This window comes from Neophocaena asiaeorientalis, unplaced genomic scaffold (genome assembly GCF_003031525.2).
Source record: "Neophocaena asiaeorientalis asiaeorientalis breed wild unplaced genomic scaffold, Neophocaena_asiaeorientalis_V1.1 scaffold757, whole genome shotgun sequence".
Classification (NCBI taxonomy): domain Eukaryota; kingdom Metazoa; phylum Chordata; class Mammalia; order Artiodactyla; family Phocoenidae; genus Neophocaena; species Neophocaena asiaeorientalis.
The window spans coordinates 155,319-178,813 of record NW_020172686.1 but is presented as its reverse complement, the minus strand read 5'-3'; the positions used below and the strand labels follow the sequence as shown (position 1 = coordinate 178,813).

The 23,495-nt window shown below is 47.4% G+C and overlaps 1 protein-coding gene across 5 annotated transcripts in view; it reads right to left on the bottom strand.

Annotated features, from left to right (window-relative positions):
• SFSWAP (splicing factor SWAP) overlaps positions 1 to 23,495 on the bottom strand; it is a 77,470-nt gene that overhangs the window by 27,652 nt on the left and 26,323 nt on the right. For 4 of the 5 annotated variants that reach the window (XM_024739863.1, XM_024739859.1, XM_024739860.1 and 1 more), the window contains 6 exons: positions 15,230 to 15,470; positions 14,085 to 14,216; positions 13,472 to 13,565; positions 12,360 to 12,531; positions 4,528 to 4,758; positions 3,214 to 3,404 (listed from right to left, as the gene is read on the bottom strand). In XM_024739863.1, the coding sequence (XP_024595631.1) occupies positions 3,214 to 3,404; positions 4,528 to 4,758; positions 12,360 to 12,531; positions 13,472 to 13,565; positions 14,085 to 14,216; positions 15,230 to 15,470 (1,061 nt within the window). The remainder of the gene's footprint in view (positions 1 to 3,213; positions 3,405 to 4,527; positions 4,759 to 12,359; positions 12,532 to 13,471; positions 13,566 to 14,084; positions 14,217 to 15,229; positions 15,471 to 23,495) is intronic. The other variant, XM_024739861.1, reaches the window with a different exon arrangement.

Genomic DNA, 23,495 nt, shown 5'->3' with positions numbered 1-23,495 from the left:
TAAAAATCTTCCAACAAACAAAAGCCCAGGACCAGATGGCTTCACAGGAGAATTCTATCAAATATTTAGAGAAGAGCTAACACTTACCCTTCTCAAACTCTCCCAAAATGTAGCAGAGGGAGGAACACTCCCAAGCTCATTATACAAGGCACCATCACCCTGATACCAAAACCAGAGAAGGATGTCACAGAGAAAGAAAACTACAGGCCAATATCACAACACAGATGCAAAAATCCTCAACAAAATACTAGCAAACAGAATCCAACAGCACATTAAGAGGATCATACACCATGATCAGGTGGGGTTTATTCCAGGAATGCAAGGATTCTTCAATATACGGAAATCAATCAATGTGATACACCATATTAACAAACTGAAGGAGAAAAACCATTTGGTCATCGCAATACATGCAGAGAAAGCTTTCGACAAAATTCAACACCCATTTATGATAAAAACCCTCCAGAATACAATAAATGCTGGAGAGGGTGTGGAGAAAAGGGAACCCGCTTATACTCTTGGGGGGAATATAAACTGATACAGCCACTATGGAGAACAGTATGGAGGTTCCTTAAAAAACTAAAAATAGAACTACCATACGACCCAGCAATCCCACTCCTGGGCATAAACCCTGAGAAAACCATAATTCAAAAAGAGTCATGCACCCCAATGTTCACTGCAGCACTATTTACAAAAGCCAGAATATGGAAACAACCTAAATGCCCACCAACAGACAAACGGATAAAGAAGATGTGGTACATATATACAATGGAATATTACTCAGACATAAAAAGAAACAAAACTGAGTTATTTGTAGTGAGGTGGATGGACCTAGTCTGTCATACAGAATGAAGTAAGTCACAAAGAGAAAAAAAAATACCATATGCTAACACATATATATGGAATCTAAAAAAAAAAAAAGGGTTCTGAAGAACCTAGGGGCAGGACAGGAATAAAGACGCAGATGTAGAGAATGGACTTGAGGACACGGGGAGGGGGAAGGGTATAAGCAAGGATGAAGTGAGAGAGTGGCATGGACATATATACACTACCAAACGTAAAATAGATAGCTAGTGGGAAGCAGCTGCATAGCACAGGGAGATCAGCTCGGTGCTTTGTGACCACCTAGAGGGGTGGGATAGGGAGGGTGGGAGGGAGACACAAGAGGGAGGAGATATGGGGATATATGTATAGCTGATTCACTTTGTTATACAGTAGAAACTAACACAGCATTGTAAAACAATTATACTCCAATATAGATATTTAAAAAAACCCCAAACAAACAAAAAGCCCAAGTTTTATTAGAAAATATAGATGCAACCATGTAACATAATGGGTTACAGTATCTATTGTATGCAGATACCTTTTAATTAAGCCCTATATTCCCTGCGCAAATGACATCAAAACAATAAAGGAAATTAAAGTAGTCTACTCACGCCCCTCCCATGTGGCAGCTCGCTCACCTTCTTAAGTTCCCTGCCCGGCCCCCCCGCCCCCCCCCACACTATATGCGCGTTTTTACAGCTGTAGCCATAAACGTGGAGCTGTTCTGTACTCTGCCTCTCCCCCCTTTTCTATCTGTGGCGGTTATAGCAGCTGCATGTTTTCATCACTGCCCTGGCGCAGAGGTGCTCCCAAAGCCAGGGCATGACTGCAGGTGCTTTTCTGGGCCCGCCTGCCTTTGGCCTCCCCAGGCGGCCGCCTCCGGAAGCAGCACAGGGAAGCACAGAGGCGGCCAGGCCGGTGCTCCAGCAGGTGGCCCGGTGCCCAGGAAGATGGCAAGTGCGCCCAGCCCGCCAGGGCGCAGCCCACAGTCCACAGGCTCTCACGGAAGCTGGCATTCGTGCTCCCCAGCCTGATCCAGCTACCATTTTTGAGGTCTCCTGCCAGATTTGAATTTCAGACCGACTCCTGAGGTGAGAAAGCTGATTCGACCTTCAACAGAATGCTGAAAATCTGAACTTAGAATGCTGCTTTCCATGGAGAAACAAAAACCAGTGGCTACATGCAGCAAAAATCAGTTTTTAGTAACGGCCTTAGATGCTCAGAAATGTCAACATAATTAAAGTAAAAAACGCACGGCGCCCGTTCTACGTTACAGGAAAAAGGCAGCTGCGAAAGACGTTTGCGGACCCCTGGAGAAGCGGAGCAGGCCGTGTTCTGAGCAGTCCGACGCCCCACGCCCCACTGCCATGTGAAGGGGGGAAATGGGCCGGGGACTAAGCTGTGGTTCTACAGCTTAGGAAAGAGTTGTGAGGATCTGAGCCCTTTAAGAGAAGACGATGGTAACCGTATCTTACTTTTCTTTTTAATTAAAGTGCTGCTATTAACACAGACCCCTGAGTAAGGTTCTTGGCCGTCAGTGTGAGCTCAAGGGCCACTGCTGTGGCAGGAGCCTCACTGCTCTGGTGAGTCTGTCCAGGCCCGAGGCGGCCCTCACAGCCGAAGCTGTCCTGCAGCTCCTGGGAGGCTCACCACGAAGCACAGGCTCCCAGCCTGGGCCCAAAGGTCCGTGTCTGCGACACTGCACCCAGTACTTGCTGTGCATGTGCACCCAGGGAGTTTTCATCAGGTTCTTACTGACCCCAGCGATACAGTACAGACAGACCTCATTTTGTTGTACTTCACAGATACCGCGCTTTGTTTTGTTGCTGTTGTTTGTTTTTTTACAAATCGAAGGTTTGTGGCAACTCTGCGTCCATCGAGTCTATCAGGGCCACCTTCCCAAGAGCACTTGCTGATTTCATGTCTCTGTGTCACGTGTTGGTAATTCTCGTAATGTTTCAATCTTTTTCATTATTAGATCTGTGATCAGTGACGTTACTATTGCAAAAAGATTACGACTCGCTGAAAGCTCAGATGATGGCTGGCATTTTTTAGCAATAAAGGGTTTTAAATTGAGGTATGTATGTATTTTTCAGACATAATGTTATTGCACACTTAACAGACTACAGGAGAATGTAAACGTAACTCTTTTACACACTGGGAAACCAAGAAGTGCATGTGACTTGCTTCGCTGCTATGGTCTGGAACTGAAACCACGGTATCTCCGAGGTCTGCCCGGAAAAGCACGCGATCCCACGTGGCAGAAGGGCGGGGTCTGCTCACAGCCTTCATGCAGGCTCGAGCGCTGAGTGGCCGGAGGAACCCACACTCAGGTGCTATTACCAACCACGCTTTGCCCAGAACACAGACGTGGACTCTTGTTTAACTCACCTCGACGCTGAAAGGATTTTCTTCCACTTTCCCGACTTCTGCTTCTGGCAGGGGATTTTTTAAGGTTTGTAAAAATAAAGCTGCTTTCCTTTTACGTTCCGCTTGAAGCTGCTTCTCCTTCGATTCCTTAGACGCCTGGGCGAGCTTTTCCCTGGCAGCGGCTGCCAGTCGGTCCTCCAACTTTTGCTTTGCTTAAGGAATAAACAGAAAACAAGACGTTTAGAGCAAGCAGTACTGTATATACCTCTTGCTATCTTAATTTCCACGGGCAGTAAAAGGGTCATGAAACATAATGCAGTTATCTTAAAACGTGAATACGATACAGGTTTCAGGGAAGGCCAACAAATCGGGCAAACAATTCTCAGAGAATTAGTTTACGATGCTTTTACTATTGGTGCTTCTCACATTTTACATTCAAAATCGAAGTCAGAGAGTGGCTGGGATTCCACAGCAGTGAAACCTGAAATGATGAAAACCTCGGAATGGTTCTCATAAACATGCGCCCAAATTACCAGGTAAGGAACACCGTGAAAAGTGTTTTATTCCAAATGATCTGACACACGGTTCAGTCCACACGCAATAAATGCAGATTTAGGTACACATGCATGAGCACAAGTGTGCTCGCGGGGAGCGGCACAGCGCTAGTTCCCGAGAGCAGGGCATCCTGCGGTTAAAGAATTACCTTCCATCAAGGTTGCGTGATCTGTTTGTGTATACAAAGAAAAATTCATTCACAAAACCAGTTAGAACACATAAATACTGCAAACGCAACTGTTCATTCACTACTTTAGCGAGAGCAGAACAGAACTTATTTTGGAGGAGGGACAGAACGCGACAAGACGTTCCCCACAAACACTGCTAGCCATGCGTCAGAGGCAAGCGGTGGCCACACCGTGACCCCTGAAGACGAGCCACAGCCTGAAAACCAGCTTGGGCCCCAGCACCTTCAAGGGTCCGATGGTTCTGCAGGGAGATGGCCTCGCAAAGAGGCGTCTCCCAGCTCGGAACACTACCCCGAGCTGGGCGCACAGGCTGAGCATTTGCCCCAAGGCTGCCATTAAAGCCTTCTTGGCCACCCTCAGCTGATCCTCTGAAAACAAATCGCCGAGGGCACCGCATCTGAGCTTAAGGAACAGCAGTGCTCCTCACTCCACAGAGAACTTCTCAGGTGAGCCAAAGCAGCCCACGGCTCCCCAGTGGTTCTGATTTCCAAAGGCTGGAGACTCTAGCTGGCAGCCTCGAAGTTTTGGCTTAGTAGGTTAAGCTTGTATTTATGTACTTTTCTTTTAAGAAGTTTAAAACATATTGACAAACCTTGCTTTGCTTCTAGCTCCTCCTGGGTAAGTTGAGGCCGCTTCTCCTCAACAACTACACAGGGTGGGGCAACTGCCGGGTTAGTGATTGTAGCACTACTAGAACTTTCTTGGCCTTCTTTGCTTTCTTCATCATCATCACTGTCATCATCTAGCTTAACACGATTTTTTTCCAGGGGAAGTAGATCATTTTCTTTGGCCTTGATTGCAAAGCTTATTGGAGCAAATGAAGCTATTGAGAAAAGGTGAAAATGGTAATACATTTTTAAGTAACTGGAAGCACAGAGCAGAAATCTACACGGGCCCCACCATCCACACGAGCACCAGCTGGCGCAGCAATGTCTTGAGTGGAGCCACATCTTACGCAGAGGGAGGTTCTAGGGGCCGCAGGCAGTGCCTGTGACGTCAGAGGGCATTTAAGAGGACATCACACGCGCTGAGCCCGATGGAGGGGAGGGCGGAGCACCGGCTCCATCTCGGGCCACATCGGGACGCACACACTGAGTGCCAGCTGGGTCACTCTATGGGCAGATGGTCAATCTTTGTCGGTGTTTTCCTTTGTTTTCTGGGCTCAGCGCATCACTGAGTTTGCAGAAGTAAGCATATGATGGGACTCCACTATTAACAGGTACTTCTAAAAAATCCCAACCATATAAGGTAACCTTTTCTTACAAAAGCAAGCTGCAGAAACTGTTCCTTTATTCAGCAAACGTTTGACTGGGTGCCTACTTTGTGCTAGGCGTCATGTCAGACTATTCTCTGCACCTTTACGAAAATCTTAAACCTAGTGTAACAAAAATTTAGGTGGTTCAATTTTTCTCTCCTAGAATATCTGGAAATTTTAATTGAAGAGAAATACAAAGGCCCCAAAGGAAACAATCTTCTTCCCCTTCCCCCGTCTACTCAGCACTCACCGGGTCCCTGCGTCCTCAGACTATGGCAGATGGCTCCTAACAACACCTAACTGGTTGTAATGAGATACTTTATTTTTAAAAACCATGTGTTATTACTGATGAAAGCTATTCAAGTAAACCACAGCGAAGGGCAATGTCAAGTGCAGTGCAAACGGGCTGACTCTGAGAGGGAAGTGGATCTAGGTTACCGAAGGCAGGTTCTGATGTGGCTATAACTGTGGAGGTGAGCTCACCCAGCTGCCCCCGCCCTGGGCTTCTCTGCTTTCAGCATTTTACGGTTCCAAACCCAAGTGTGACTTGAAGCTGGTAAATAACCCAGATCTTTGACATATAATCATCTCTCGTCAATAATCTCTCAAGCTACACAGCACACCCCAAGATGTTAAATGTTAGCAAAGTGATATTTTATAAGTCAGAATGAAAAGGGGGCAAAATCAGTCTCTGTGTTGATTACGCAACGCTATGCACTTGCCCTGGGCGTGGTGCGCTGAGGTCTACCTTCCTAACAACCCCCAAACAAAGTATAGCACGGGGTGGAAAGCACACTTTGCCGGGAGAGTCAATATTAACCATTTTACCGTGGTTATGTTAAGAACGGCCCTTATCTTTTGGAGATAAATGCGATCACACTGATGGATAAAATGCCATGACGTTGGGATCTGCTTCAGAATATCCTGGGGGTGGGCTGGACTGAGAATTCTAAGATGTGTCCTGCGTCGGCCACGGGCGCTGGACGCTAGCACTGCGTGTGTGACTATTACACCAGGCTCTGTTTCTGTACTTGTTTGAAATTCTCCGTAAGAAAATACTTTCATAATATTAACCGTTTATAGCCTCTAGTAATATGGTCTCTTTAAGAACAGAGTCAAAGAAACAGAGAAAAGAAAACTTCAGTTAAATGTTAATCAAAATTACTCAAGTTAACTTGGGCTAAAGTATTATATCACAAAATAATTTTAAAACAATTACTCCCAATCTCTTCCTCCAAATTAAAAAATATGCAATCAACAAATATATTAAAATGAAAACTTCTGGAACACAGTTTAATGCATGTCGAATACAGTGCCAAACAGCACCACTGTTCGATACATACTTTAAAGTGATTTAGGGACTTCCCTGGTGGTGCAGTGGTTAAGAATCCGCCTGCCAATGCAGGGGAACACGGGTTCGAGCCCTGGTCTGGGAAGGTCCCACATGCCGCGGAACAACTAAGACTGTGCGCCACAGCTACTGAGCCTGCGCTCTAGAGCCTGCGAGCTGCAACCACTGAGCCCACGTGCCACAACTACTGAAGCCCGTGAGCCCTAAAGCCCATGCTCCACAACAAGAAGCCTGCGCACTGCAGTGAGGAGTAGCCCCTGCTCGCCACAACTAGAGAAAGCCCACGCACAGCAACGAAGACCCAACGCAGCCCCCAAAATAAATAAATTTATATTAAAAAAAAAGTGACGTAATAAAAGAACTGACTAGTGTGCAGAGTCTCCACGCCTCACCTCACTTAACATCTGCAACCCCCGGAGGAGACAGATACTGTCCGGCCTCCCCATTTACAGATAAGGAAACTGAGGCTCAAAAGGTCGAGTAAGCTTCCCAGCATAGCTCAGCCAGAAAGCAGGGGATGAGGGACTACTCTCTTTGGAGAAGTACTCAATTACACAACTACTGCTTCTACCTGGAGCCTTATTTGCAAGTCGCCTCACAACACGTGAAAAGCGCCTCCTACAGCCTTCAGCGTCTCCTGTTGTGTTAGGCGTGAGCAGCGGCTGTGGAGGGGCCCCTCTCCCACTCCCCGCTCCCGCACTGCGCTCCAGCCCCGCCCTGCCTTCTGCCTGGAGCCCTCATCCTTTTCTCACGCCTGGCTTTCTTGCTCGTCTCATCTCAAATGAAGCCTCTCCTCAGACAGGCCCTGCCCGGCCTCTCTCCTTCACGCCACTCTTGACGTTCTGTGTTGTGTGTGCGGTCTGGTTACCCCGGAGCCTGGAGCGGGCAGGACCGCAGGACTAACGTGGCCCCGGTGTGCACTGATGCAGAGTAGCCTGTGCTCAGGAAACACGCGTGAGTGAGCCGACGGCGCCTGGCCCTCCACCTTCCACATCGAATATGCTTCCTTTCTTAAGGTATCAAGTTTCATTACTAACTTTTAACTTCTAAGGTAATACACATTCTCTATAGGAAATTTTGAAAACACAAGTGAACAAAATGAAAGACCAACTGCTATTCAGATACGGGAAAGAAATGATCTGAACACAATGGTTCCGAGGCACGTACGTGTACATGTGTACAAACACACGAAAAATGGGACCATGCTTTATAGCCTGCTGTTTTCACTTAGTGAGCGACACCTTTCCATACAAAAAGTTTAGACATCTTTCCATGTCAACATGCATCATTTTAATAAATGGCAATAATATTTCTTAGTATGGACATGCCAACTGATTTCAGTCTCCCATGATGGTTCCCAATTTTTTATTTTTAAAAGCCCACGAGCCTTGGGAGGAACACCTGGTCGAGACGTCCTGGTGAGCCAGACGTTTCTAGGAGTGGGAGGGCATCCGCATTTAGGGTTTGGTCCCCATCATTGGGCTCTCCCCTGGAGAGGCCTTACTGACAACACTCCAAGGACAACGCACGAGTGAGGGTCCTGCCACTTGCACGCTCTCTGTTACTTTCTAACTTTACCAAATTGGAGGCAAAGAACAGTATCTTGTTAGTGAGGATATATTTTAAAAGTTTAGGACTTCCCTGGTGGTGCAGTGGTTAAGAATCCGCCTGCCAGTGCAGGGGACACGGGTTAGAGCCCTGGTCCAGGAAGATCCCACATGCTGCAGAGCAACTAAGCCCACGTGACACAACTACTGAGCCTGCACTCTAGAGCCCACGAGCCACAGCTACTGAGCCTGTGTGCCGCAACTACTGAAGCCTGTGCTCCGCAACAAAAGCTACCACAATGAGAAGCCCGCGCACCACAATGAAGAGTAGCCCCCGCTCGCCGCAACTAGAGAGAGCCCGTGTGCAGCAACAAAGACCTGATGCAGACAAAAAAAAAAAAAAAAAGTTTATTCACTGACCAACTGTTTTCCTTCTTTTGTGAACTACCTTTTCATGTCCTTTGTTTTCCTACTGCAGTGACTTTCCTTACTGATTTACAAGAGCTCTTTCTATAGCAAGGACTTTGACCTTTCTCTTCTGTTATATTAGCCATCACTGGCATCCTGACATTTGTCTTTCAACTTTATACAGGCCCAGTTCCCATCAGACCTATCTTTCTCTATCATTCATGGCTTCAATTCTTAGAAAATCCTTTCCACTCTGACTAGAAAAAAATTACCTTTATTTTCTTCTACTTCATGATTTTATTTTTTATGTTTAAACACTTAAATCTATCTGGAATCACTATAATTGTCAGAGGTAATGTGAGAGTCTTATTTTTTTCACAATGGAGAGCCTGTTTTTGCAACGTCAGTTATTGTCATACTAGGGAAGCTTTATCAAAAAAATCTCAGGAAATGTTGGTGCTTTTCCAGCATCTGTTAGCAAGGTAAGACTGTCCTTGGAGGTTTTTCTGGCGGGATGCCGCACTGGGATGGCTGCAAGGAACCCCACCTGCTCATACCTGCTCTCACTGTCGTTCCAAGCTTGCTTCCATCTGAGGTGCTAACATCTGGGTTTCCCAGGGGTCCTGGCCTGCAGACTGCTAAGCTTTATGGGGTTAAGGTGCTAGGGCTGGAGAGCTTCCTAACTTTCCATCTTTGGGCTCTGGAGTAGCTTTAATCAGACAGGCTTTTCTCTTTCTTGAGGGAAGTTACCTTGACCTTAACTTTGTCCTGGCCTGCCTGCTTTTAGAGGTATTTCACTGACCAGTTTTCTAAATTCTTTCAGGCCTATAGATCTGTCGTCTTACTGCCTCTCTGGAGACATTTTAGCAATTGATCAATATATTTTCTTAGACAATTTTTTTCAGTTATTTTCAAATTTATTCAAATCTAGTTAAATATATTGTTCTCGTGTACTTAAAAAATACCGTGTTTTCTCTCTCATTATGCTGTGCATTTGCTCTTTTTTCTGTATTAAACTTGTACAATGATGATAAGTTTTACTGGTCTTTTATTATATCCTCACCCATTTCTGCTTTGATTTTTATTGATTCTCCTTTTCTTTTCTTACATGCATTTTTTTGTTTGTTTTTGTTTTTTTGCAGTACGCGGGCCTCTCACTGTTGTGGCCTCTCCCGTTGCGGCCGGACACGCAGGCTCAGCAGCCATGGCTCACCGGCCCAGCCGCTCCACGGCATGTGGGATCCTCCCAGACCAGGGCACGAACCCACGTCCCCTGCATCGGCAGGCGGACTCCCAACCACTGCGCCACCAGGTAAGCCCTCTTACGTGCATTTTATAGAAAGTTTCTTCCTAGGTCCTTGAGCTGAATGCTTGCTTTGTTTTCACTTTCTCTTCACCAACATAAGCACATGAGGTTGTAGGTTTTCTTTAAGTTTTCACTGCATCTGATACGTCTGGATAATATGCTCACTGCCCTCACCTTCACTGACTGATCAATTTCAGGGCGCTGACATGTCTGTAAGAACCTTTGTCCTCCAGCATTCAGAACACTTTTCATTCAGAAGTTCAGATAGATCTGAACTCCCTGGCATTTAATGCTGTAGATACACGTCCGACGCGCCAGCCTCTGCTTTTTCTCCCCCGTGAAGGACAACCTGTCTATTTTCCCATCTGGATGCTTTTCCTTCCATCTCTATCCTTTCCCTTGGAAATTTGAGAAAAATTTTGAACTTGTTTTCTCACCCAGTCTGATTTTTAGTGTTTTTATATTTTAAAATTTGGCAATCTTTTTCTAAACAATCTTTTCCAGATGTCAGATTATCGGTTGCACTAATTCTACAGTACCTTTAATTCTGTGAGAATACCATCAGAGACTAAAAGAATTTTCCTGTCACTTAGTAACTGTTTCCAAGGTGCCCACGTGCCCCGAGGCTCGGATCGTGTTCGCCTGAGCTCCTGCCTCTTTGCGGAGCCGAGACTCTCTGTCTCCTAGTCCTCACCCTGACGGAGCTGAGGGTGGGGTGCATGCTTTTGGACACCCGCAGCTCTCGGGTGCCTCAGGCTCAGAGGGTACGACGAGGGAAGCGGCGAGCGAGCACCATTTCGTCTGCCGAATCCCAAGGCGCTTGCTCCCGGGAGCGGGGAGGGCGCTCCACGCGGGGGCTGGCCCACTGCGCCCCGACCACACCCTCTTGGGGCCCCGCTGTCCCCTGGACGCTCCTGGTGGAGCAGAAGGACGCTTCTGGCCTTCTGCCCGCCCCCTTCTTTGGTTGACAGTGGTTCCCCCAGGGTCACTGCCACTGAGTCCCCAAATGTCCTGCTCTTTCCTATGAACTGAAGTCCAGGTGGCCTGGCCTGTCCTTCTTAAACATGAACAGTACCTCCCCCTGCTTCTGGAGCAGTAACTGTTTTTACTCTCCTTACTAATACATTCCTCTGGTTATTCCAGTGAGAGCTGAAGGCGGCTGGGAAGGGTGAGAGATTAAACACGTGTGCTCAGGTGACCTCCTGGACTGAGAGGCTCACAGGCACTTCCATAAGTTTCCCAGTTACCCATCTGGGTCATTTGGGTTACTCCTGATCGCCATCTTTGTATCAGAAAAGGCATCTGTACGCACAGAAAAGGCCTTCCTGCAATCCTGGCCCGTCTGCCCGTCCTGCGTCTCCTCTGCCTTTCCTTTGAACCCGGGCACTGGCTCCTGCACCGCCCGGCCACGCCCCCTCCTCCACTTCAGGCCACCAGCTCCACCCTGAGCCCCCACATGGCTTCTCTGCCTCGATCTTCACACACTCACCATACTGCATGAAGTGATTCCTCTGATCTAAGCTGCAAGGTGTGCTGTCCCTGTTGGAAGCCCCGGGAGCCGCCAGGAAGGCAGAGCCCCACGTGCTGGCCATGGTTACCTGGGCAGGTGTGCCCCCTTGACACCCGGCTCCCTCAGACTACTTCCCGTCTCTGAACAGGCCACACGGCTCAGACCACGCCGTCCCGCCTGGGAGCTCCTCTGGCTCTGAACCCTCTTCCCTCTGCACAGCCCTTCTCATTCCCACCTGGTGCAACTCACTGCTTCTTCACACGTCCAACCACAGAGTTCTCTGCTACTGTGCCTGTGTCCGCTTTTTTTTCTATTTATTTATATTTGCTCTTTTCATGTATGTCTGTCCTGGTAGATGAAAAACTCCTCCCAAGAACATAAAAGGTAACTGAGGGGCTTCCCTGGTGGCGCAATGGTTGAGAGTCCGCCCGCCGATGCAGGGGACACGGGTTCGTGCCCCGGTCCGGGAAGATCCCACATGCCACGGAGCGGCTGGACCCGTAAGCCGTGGCTGCTGAGCCTGCGCGTCCGGAGCCTGTGCTCCGCAACGGGAGAGGCCACAACAGTGAGAGGCCCGCGTACCGCAAAAAAAAAAAAAAAAAAAAAGGTAACTGAAACGGAGCAAGTGGAATACCGCCTGGTAGAGACCCTCAAGGGACTTGCCTTAACAAATAAAGAAAACAAATTCCATTGGCACAATAGTTTGCATATAGTTTCAGAAGTCCAAGGAGGGGGGTACAAAACATCATTTGAAAAATTCTAAACGTTTCCATTAAATTGGTGGAACAGGCTGTTAGCAACAGCCTGTAGAACGCATACCTAAGATGAGCTTATATCCAAATGACCCCAAACCCGAAATCAGGGAAGTACTATGAAATAAGCAAGTTTTATTAATAACAGCAACTTAAAAGGGGCAGCCATTTCCTCCTGTCCTGTGGCTAAAGGCACCTGACCTTAAGTCGTCCAGCGTTCTTCCTTGCTAATTTGAAGTGACACCTGTGAGGTACAAGGTCAAAACTGGAACCCTTGGTAGTGAGGGCAGCGTACCTTTCACCAGCTTCCCGTCGGGGACGGCTTTGCTGCACGACACCTCCTTCTTCCCCGAGGAGCCACCTCTGCCCCCCGCGTCGGCCACATCTTCAGACACACTATCGTCCCCAACGTCACTCGGCTTTTCAGGAGCAGACTCTGCAGGAGCCTCTTCCGGTGCTGACACAGCCTGCAGAGGTTAAACATGACTCTGAACTGCTCCATTGGAAATGACACAGGATTTGTCAGAAAAGATATGCAGCACATACATTTCATGGGACAAAAGCACGGCTACGTTACTGCCTAAGTAAGACCATGGAATACATTTTCTAACTCAGATTTACTATTTTCTGATACAACAGAATGAAAAGAGGAGCGGAAGGAGGTATTTTCCCTGTAATGCTGTTTTGGGAACCAATGCCCACTAGCTCTTCTTTGGAGAATGACCACTGAGAACACGTTTAGAACACCAAATTATGCCCAGCACTACAGATGAGTCCATTTTCTTCAGTTTGAGCAGTCAGAGATAAAAGCCTGTAGAAATCCACTGATACGCAAAGCCTACGTCATCTCTCTACCAAAACAGGTTTTAGAAAGACATTAGGGTGCCCATGTAACTGAGGAGAGGAGAGGAGAGGCAGAATAAAGGATTTCAAGGACAGGAGGAAATGCTTCTAACAGGTGCCTGAGAACCGAGTGTGGGGACGTCTGCAGGGACGGGAGTCGTGAGGCGAGCTGCTGGCAGGTGGCGCTCGAGGCCACTGGGTGGGTGGCACCTGTGTGGCTCCAGCCTGTCAGCTGGGAGCACCTGTGGTTACACTTAGGCATTTAAGTACATGTTAACACAACAGAAGTATAATACACAGCTTCCATCCAAAGTAGTTAAAAACAACAGCCAACCAAAACACCAAATGCCTGAAAAGACAGGATTACTTCGTTTACAACATTCTGGACAAATGATCATCAATGAACTATTAATACGGGTCAAAGATTTCAACAGATGTAAAACAAGAGAGTGGGAAAAGTTAAATTCGGCAAATGCAAGACATACGTTACACCTAAAAGTGAGTGTAAAACCAACCAACCCTATTAGTGCACATCCCGAGGATTACTTCTTCCCAGACACATACCTGTGCGCTTTCAGCCCCTTCTTTCTGGAGGAAGAACTGCTTCTTAAACTCATAATAGGCATTATACTGGTGCCACGGCTGCAGGAACTCAAACCTAGGAAGAGAGAAGGGGACGAGTCATTCAACAAGACACGCTCGCTCGCTGTGACACCCCTCGGCTCCGACGGACCACACCTGCTGCTCTAAGGCTTCGCAGTGACTGACCCTGGCGATCACACAGATCATGTTGCGACCACAGCCTCCCGTTGTTATGTTACGACCCGAGCACGGAACATTATTTGATGAAAAAAACAAAGTGCAGTGTGTGTCTGAATTTCCACAGCAGATTCTTGAAAAGCATGAATTCCAGCTTTTTATTTTAGGGAGGTTCAACGTTTTTAAAAAAACAAAGCAAAACAAGTTAAACAAAAAAATTATAACAATAAAAAAGACAACCACCCCAACTCTAAGTAATTTAACAAGATATATTTATCTAAACACATAAGGAAAAAATATATATATATGCGTATATATATATATATATATAAAAACAATTATGTAGCTAGATTAAAAAAAGAAGCTAAACTAAACCCCAAATACCATTCATCTACCCCACATAAACTCCTTCACTCACCTTTGATCATTCTTGGCACGAACGCTGGTCTCAAACTTAAGGCCGTTCCTGGCCACGTACTCTGCCAGCTTGTCAATCACGGGCTGAATGTCGGGGGGCGGGGGGATGATGGCGGCCACGGAAGCAAGTGCACTGCAGAGGAGAGCTGGGTCTCACACACAGTGCCAGGCCCTCCTCCAGATCAGCGGCAGGGGGGCGGCCAGCAAGGCTGCTGGGGGACTTGCACTGTCTCAGTTCACACCGGCAGGTAAGTTACACACAGACAGGGAGGCCCTTATCTGAGATGACTGGGACTACAGAAAACTAATCAAAGTCAATCCATTTGAAACAGGGACCAAAATATCATTGCCAATGATGAAAACAGGGGTTTTACTCAAAGTGACACTTAAGGTCATGAACACACGTTCATCTTTTCTCTCCTCACATTTCCCCCCAATTGCTAATTCTTAGAAACAACCAAGAACAAATCAAGTGTGAATTTTTGTATATTTATATGAAAGTATGCTGGCTAGCGTGACTCATCGTCCTTCGTTTCATGTTTACTGTCTTAGCATGATCAGGAAGTGGGAACCATCCAAGTGCCCCGTCAAGGCTCCTGAGCGTCTGTCTTGTCAGCCTGAGACATGCCAGTGCCTCTTATGAAGTGCTCGCTCACCCACAGACGCTCTTCAGAGCCCCCTCCACGCTCCCCAGGACAGGCGCCGGGGTCCAGTCCCTGCCTTGCTGGCTCTGTTAGTCAACGGTTAGCTGGACTAACAGCAGATCCGCATTTCCTAACAGCTCGTGAGCCATGCACTTGCAGCAGCTTTTATGAAATCCTGCATTTTGGGCAAAAACTGGGCTTCACTTCACACTGCCTGTGCCTGGTACTGCCCCACCGAGATGGTGGCACACGGGAAAGAACAGATGCTGGATTCAGGGGAGTGGCGTGGAATGCTATCTGGGAGTTCATTTTCTCAGTGGTTAGACCTCACTGCTACAAGTGCTTATGTTATGACAGTTTCTGTTGCCCAATCAACCCCGTAACTCGGGGATTTGGATAATAAGTACTCAGATAACGGAGACCCTCTATGTGACTCACACTATAAAGACGCCCAAACCAAGAACACAGGTGCTCCAGGTGACCAGCAGAAGTGAGAGCATACCTTGTGGTGATGGTGGTGGAGGTCACCCCACTAGTCGTCTCTGCTGTGCTTGGGGGGGGCGGTGGCGTGGTCCCTGGAGGGGGCGGGGCCGTGGCTGTCACTCCAGCGGAGCCGGACACGGCCACGCCGGCAGGCAGGGTGCTGTAGTAAGTGGCTACGTCAACCCCTGGAGGGGGAGGTGCCAGGCAGTAGGTGCCGTCGGGCAGCATGTAGTAGCTGTAGTACATGGCTGCCACTGTTGCTGTGGAAAGACACGTTTTGGGGGCGTGAGAGTGGCAAAAGACAGGCTAGTCGGTGAGTGTCCACAATGCAGTAAAAAAGGGACACTTTTCCAAATGCAATATCACTTCTGTCCAATGTCAACCACATCGTTTTGTTTTTCTGATATAAGAAAGGCTGCCCAGGTGACACACAGCTCGCAAGAATCAGGCAATGCCCAGACACACACCCAGGGACGATGGAAAGTGAACACGCACGGGGACATTCAAGGCAGCCCAACGTGGACCTTCCTACTACACAACTGATGTCCTCCCTAACTGCAGAGCGGGCAGATTAGGACAAAGTCCACTGTCCAGCAGCACTAGCTCCCTTCCTGTGTGGCCCGTGAGGTGATCCGTCTGAGGACTAAACACCCTTCGCTGGCTTCCCCGTTTGATACCAGCTCTCCACTCTCTCCTCTCCTTACTTTTCTCGTTTAAACATTTGTCTGGGCATAAATCACAGCCATGTTTTCTTAGGTCAGTCTCCCAAGGCACGACACAAAAGCAAAAATAAACAAACGGGACCTAATCAAACTTAATAAGCTTTTACACAACAAAGGAAACCACAAACAAAATGAAAAGGCAACCCACAGGATGGGAGAGAACATCTGCAAATGATGTGAACGACAAGGGCTTAATTTCAGAAATATACAAACAGCTCATGTAGCTCAGTAACAAAAAAAACAAACAACCCAATCAAAAAACAGGCAGAAGACTCAAATAGACATTTCTCCAAAGAAGACATACAGATGGCCAATAAGTACATGAAAAGATGCTGGACATGGCTAATTATTAGGGAAATGCAAATCAAAACTACAAAGTACCACCTCACACCAGTCAGAATGGCCACCATTAAAAAGTCTACAAATAACAAACGCCGGAGAGAGTGTGGAGAAAAGGGAACCCACCAACAGTGTAGGAGGGAATGTAAATTGGTACAGCCACTATGGAAAAGAGTATGGAGGTTCCTTTAAAAACTAAAAATAGAACTACCGTATGATCCAGCAATCCCACTCCTGGGCATATACCCTGAGAAAACTAACTGGTAAAGACACATACACCCCAGTGTTCATAGCAGCATTATTTACAATAGCCAGGACATGGAAGCAACCTAAATGTCCATCAACAGAGGAATGGATAAAGAAAATGTGGTACATATACACAATGGAATATTACTCAGCCATAAAAAAGAATGAAATAATGCCACTTGCAGCAACATGGATGGAACTTGAGATTATCATACTAAGTGAACTAAGACAAAAAGAAACACAAATATCATATGATATCACTAATATGTGGAATCTAAAATACGATACAAACGAACTTATTTACAAAATAAAAACAGACTCACAGTCATAGAGAACAATACCAAAGGGGGAAGAGGGAGGGAAGGGATGAATTAGCAGTTTGGGGTTAGCAGATACAAACTACTATATACAAAACAGATAAACAACAAGGTCCTACTGTATAGCACAGGGAACTATATTCAATATTTTGTAACGAACGATAATGGAAAAGAACCTGAAAAAGAATATATATTATATACAACATTCATATAAATGAATCTGGTACGTATTTCTTATATATATGTAACTGAATCACTTTGCTGTATACCAGAAATTATCACAACACTGTAAATTAACTATACTTCAATAATAAGCAAACAAACACTTGTCTTGGAAGTCATCTTGTCTACAAAGCTGTGCTGCTCTGTAACCCCTGCATGCCTTCACCCCAGCACAGAGACGTACTGCAATTGATTTAAGAAGTCCTGACGGACACTGAGATCATTTGGGGCTTTATTATTATAAACAGTGAAGTACAATCACTTCCTATATATTTTGCCCACCCATGCAAGTATCTGTAAGATAGAGCCCATTTTTTAAAACAATCAAAATTCCTGTAAATTTATTCATTTTTTATTTGGGGGGAAAATATTCAAAACCAGTGAAATCACAGAAGATCCAATGAACTAATTAAGAATTTAAATTTCTAATCCTGTTGTAGGTAAGCAACTGGTCCTGACTACACAGAGATTTAATTCACCATTAGAGCATGGTGAAAGATTTTTCTCATTAAGGAATTTTATTTTGATCTTCAGTTAATCTACTTTAAAACAAAAACATCTGCAAATAGTGAGAGCTTTTACACTGACTACAGTTTCCCCGCCCTGGAAGCTCCGTGGGGAAGGTGTCCGTGGTGCGGCAGCTCACACCCTGTCCTCGACAGCTACACCCCAGCCTTTCCGCCTCGGCTGGAACAACTGCATCACCCGCACGTGCTGCAGGCATATCCGCGGCTGGTAGTGACTTCCTTCCTATGAATTATACACGTCTGAACTCCCAAGTTGTGAATCGCCGGCTCGATGCTGTGCACCAGCCACTGTTCGCATTCACCACAATATTCCACATTTCCAAAAAAAGATGTGTGGCCTCAACATCCTGTGTGTGTGATCTTAGCACAGAGACATTCAAACCATAACTCTGAAGGAAGGCGGGGGCAGAGGGCAGGAAAGACACGTTTGCTCTGTAACCCCAGCGCTCAGCACACAGAATCTGTTGGGTGGACAGATGGATTCGATGCTTCAAATATAAGCTTTTCCTAACCCGATTAGGTATTCAAATATGAACAGCGGCTTCTGTGAGCTGTATCATCCTCCTTGAAACGATGGAACGACTTCCCCGCTCACCCTGCACTCGGTCGAGTGACGGGGGCCCTTCTTCTCACCCCTGGGCACAGACACCGCCACGGAGGAGGGGTGAGGCAGCAGCGGCAAGACCAGAGCGTAGCCCCGCCCACAGAGCACCCCCTGTCTTGGGAGGGGCAGCAAGAGCCGCTACTGCCCAAAGGGTCACATCTCAAGGACAGGACAGACACTCCATGTCCTTCCTATGCCAGGTGGCCAGCCTCTGGCCTGAAAACAGGCCAAAATGCATCTCAAAGTCGTAGCTACAACCAATGAGGCGTATGGATTAGAACAGAACAGTTTACAGTTAAGTGTCAACTATATATTACGCAATTGCAATTTAATGCGTTCCTTACGTAACAGAAATGAATAAATTATTTTCAAAACTAAGGATCCTCCCTTTGAAAGAATGACCATGCAGATTAACCATCAGTCTGTACCTGAGTCACCCATCAAATTAAATTAAAACAAAGTCTAAAAATAACCCTGCCAGAAAGACAGCAGATTAACTCAGGAACTCACCCATTACAAATACCTAAAAACGCTTGTAAAATATAAGGGGAAAATTTAAATGCATAGCTGAGCTCACAAAGAGAAAAAGGCTCCGTTTTCCATGTGTGAAAATCAAACAAAGCCTCCAAACCTGAAGGCATCGCCTAAGCCTTGAGCCAAGGCTTACTCCGGATGCAGGGATTCCCACACTAGAAGGCCAGCCCAGGGCACGCGCCCTGGGGATCTTGCAGAGGAGGACAGACTGGAAGCAGAAACCTAAAGACGATGCACGCAGGATGCCCTCTCACTTCTTACCCACGCACTCTGTGAGTCCTTTCCAACAAATTCTAATTACACCTTGCAAAGGCGAACAGGAATTTGAAAATCCCTCTGTATCCAAACATAACCCTGATGCCAATGGAACACCTGAGGCTTGGCGAGCTGAGAACGCAGACTTTGCTGCTGCATGGTGCCTGCTGGGGCAACGCCACAGCTGAGGGCCCAACAGTGCAGCCAACTGTGCACTGTTTCCCCCAGATTCCCATTTCATGTGCAGGATGTCATAGATGAAGATTTTAGGGAGAAGGTTGTTTCTGTCCTTTTCCCCACAGACACTGAGGCCCAGGGCTGACGTGACAGTGATAGGCCAACCTCAGCCCGGAGCCACGCCTGGCCTGGCCTGCCCCCCAATCTATGGTGAACAGTATCATGCCCCTCAATTCATTTGCAGGTGCCAGGGGCACCTCCAAACAGTGTCTTCTGCCTGCTGTGAAGCCCCTCCTAACTTTTACCTCCAACAAATAACAAAGGTTGGCGAGGATGTGGAGAAAAGGGACCCCTCATATGCTGCTGGTGGGAATGTAAATTGGTTCAGTTACTGTGGAAAACAGTACGGAGGTTTCTCAAAAAACTAAAAATCAGGGACTTCCCTGGTGGCGCAGTGGTTAAGATTCCGCGCTCCCAATGCAGGGGGCCTGGGGTTCAATCCCTGATCAGGGAACTAGATCCCACATGCACGCTGCAACTAAGAGTTCACATGCCACAACTAAGGCCACATGCCTCAACTATGGAGCCAGTGAGCCACAACTAAGGAACCCGCCTGCCGCAACTAAGACCTGGCGCAACCAAGTAAATAAATATTAAAAACAAACAGAAAACCCCCTTAAAATCAAATAAATATATATATAAAAAAATGAAAACACTAATTTGAAAAGATACAATGCACCCTAACTTTCAAAGCAGCATTATTTACAATATCCAAGATATGGAAGCAACCTAAGTGTCCATCGGCACATGAGCTGATAAAGTAGATGTGGTGTACACACACACACACACACACACACACACACACGGTGGAATATTGCTGAGCCATAGAAAAGAATGAATTAATGCCATTTGCAACAACATGGATGGACCTGGAGGGTGTTACACTTAGTGAATTAAGTCAGACAGAAAAAGACAAATACTGTATGACATGACACATGTGGAATCTAAAAACGAAAATGAGTAAACGTAAGAAAAAAGAAGCAGACTCACAGATACAGAGAACAAACTGGTGGTTACCAGTGGGGAGAGGGAAATGGGGAGGGGCAAGACGGGGGTAGGAGATTAAGAGGCATAAACTACATATAAAATAAATAAGCTACAAGGATACACTGTACAGCACAGGAATACCGGCAACTATTTTACAAGTACTATAAATGGACTATAGCCTTTAAAGGTGTGATTCACTACGCTGCACCCCCGTAACAATAGCACATCAACTGTACCTCAATTAAACCGAAGTTTTTACCTCCAGAACCATCTCCCACCCCAGGAGGCCCCTGCTCTGCCCTCCTGCACACACATCCCTGGGGCAGTTCTCTGCGATCAGGGCTATGGTCCCAGAAGGCAAAGCATCTTAAAAGCAGTGAGAGGGAGGCTGCACAGCTCCCAGGTTAGAGCAGGCACTAGAGAAGCGTGTGACAAGCAAAGCCCGCTGACAGCAAGGTGCGTGCTGAGGTATTCCGCGAGAGCAGGAGCCAGCCGCCGGCACCACCCCGTGGCAGACACTGCAGATGTGCGCTCGTCGCTGCAGTGGGGCCTCACAGCTCCTGAAATCCTTGAATTGGAAATCCTTTAAAATGACTACCAACTAGAGAACATGTGTTTTTGTGTACAGCTCCCAACTCAGAAATTCTCATGAATGCTAAGTTTTGAGAATCGCTGGACCAGACAGAGCAAAGGACAGACAGAGGTCTGGCTCCCTGGAGCTCACCGTCCCATCCTAGACACGGGATGGTGTGGTGTGCAGGGTTCCAAAGGGCACCCGCAGTCCCACTTCTCACCGGGCTTCCAAGGCATAACATTCCTTACTAGGGCTCTTGCTGTTCTCAGGGCTCTCTGTTGAATTTTTAAAGAGGGGATTGGGTTTCACACAAAGTTAAATGCCGATGTGATTTTAATAAACATCATGATAATGTTTACTAAAACATGCCTACTCCAAATAAATCTAAGAGATGTCAACGGGTGCCTCCACTTCCCAAGGGCAGGCATAGCTGTGTGGAAAGATCAAGCCGCTTAAAACCACCGGCACATTCTTCAGCACGTCCTCCCTGACACTCTGTGCGCTTAGAAACGTACAGGGCTGCGGAACCCAGGGTCAGACAGACCTGCCTAATTACCTTCCAAAGCCCTTCTATCCAACGGGCTTCTTGCAAAAATCAGAGCCAATTTACTTATTCTTGTATGTGATCTTAATCTCGTACAAATCTAACTCTCAGAAGAGAATGTAAGCCTTGGAAGGGTTCTTGGAGATCAGCAGGCTGGTCAGCAATCCCTGCTGTCAGTTCAGAAATATAAACGTGTGTCTGTATTAAGAATGAAAGAAAATAGCTTTCCTGAGTTCCGTGGAGAAAAATAAGTATACTCTTAAAAGACCGATCTACTTTATCCACACAAGATCGTGAAAAAGAAGCGCTGTGCCACCAGCTGAGCGGGCCTGGGCAGCAGCAGCAGCAAGACCGCCCGCCTGCCCGCAGCACCCCTGCCCACCCCCGGCAGCGCCTGGCCCCCTGGCCTCCGTCACTGGATGGCCAACCAGTCTCCATCCACCTGCATCCTTGGGACTTCCCTAATAACTTCAACGGCTTTAAATCCTACTTACACTTGCTGATTCCAGAACTGCTATCTCTAGCTCTGAGCTGAACTGCTATGTTAAGTGCCTGCTCAACACATGCACTGGGACATCTCATAAACCTCTCAAAGGGACCGCGTCCAGAACACAGCCGTCCCCACACACTGCCGCTCCTGCTTCCTGTGGCCGCGCCCCCTCCCGCTGAGTCAGCCCGGGCTCCGTGGTTTCTCTCGGACCCATACCCGCCTCCTGGGAACCAGAGCCCTTCCGGCCGCTGCCCTAGAGGCTCCAGGGACCCCTTCCTAGACCAGCCAGAGCCCCCATACTGCCCACCCAGCCGCGTCACTCCCCATCAAGGCCCCAGCCACGTTCCCTTTCTGTGAGGCACCTGCCTCAGGTCCCATGGCCCCTCCCCCCCACTACCCAAATCGGGCCTCACCCAGGCTTCCTCAGGCCTCTGGGCCCCGGAAGCCTGGGCTCGAGGGCCTCCCTGGTTCCGTCCGCCAGCACTGCGGACTCCCCCAGGGGTGTCACTGATTCTGCTCCACGATGGTGGGAACGCCATGCACTGCTCTTCCCAGCATGGCTTGCCCGCGATGCCAGTTTGTTCAAGGAATGTACAAGTCACGTGTGGAAGAACAGGAACTGGAATGGCACAGGGCAAAGGCTTCTAGGAGATGGTGGCCTGGAACCTTCCAAACTCTGAAGGGCAATATTCAAACCACAATTCTGGGCCCATCCAAATGACCTACCATGAGTGAGAGCAGAATTAGGGCATTTTCAGACATTCAAGAATCAAAAAAAAACGGTCTTCCTGTGTACCCTTTCTTCGCAAACTACTGGAGGACGTGCTCTAGCAAAATACAGGAGTAAACAAACAAACAAGGAGAGAACAGCACTAACAACACAGGAAAGCAATGAATGGAAGTCAGCGGAACACCCCGGGTTACAGGTTGGGAACACGGCCTGTCCAGATTGGTGCCAGCGGCCAACAGCTCAAGAAACAAGCTGTCGGACTTCCCTGGTGGCACAGAGGTTAAGAATCCGCCTGCCAACGCGGGACACAGGCCCTGGAAGATCCCATGTGCCGTGGAGCAACTAAGCCCGTGCACCACAACTACTGAGCCTGTGCTCTAGAGCCCACGAGCCACAACTACTGAGCCTACATGCCACAACTACTGAAGCCCGTGGGCCTAGAGCCCATGCTCCACAACAAGAGAAGCCACGACAATAAGAAGCCCATGCACCACAACAAAGAGTAGCCCCTGCTCACCACAACTAGAGAAAGCCCGTGCATAGCAATGAAGACCCAACACAGCCAAAACTAAAAACAAATAAATAAATAAATTTACTAAAAAAAAACCCAAAAAACCAGTCTACTTGACTGGACAATCTTTTTCTGCCTACAGATAAGAGTTAGCTTTCTCACACTGAAAACCTTTACCTGAGGAGAGGTTAAACTACCGGAGTTTAAATATTAAGCATCAACAACACAATTCAATGGTAAGCAACATTATCACTGAATTCTGCATTTTCAAGGGGGAGGAAAGTGCCCAATAATCCCAGGGAATGTTAAAAACGTTCAAGGTGCTTCAGAAGTAGAATGAGAGAAATCAAAGCTGAAACCTCCCTCTCTATCCCTTTTCTTAAGACTCTCTTATCCACGCAACTGTCTCTTGATGTCTGTTCTCAAGCCTTCTGGCTTCACCTCCT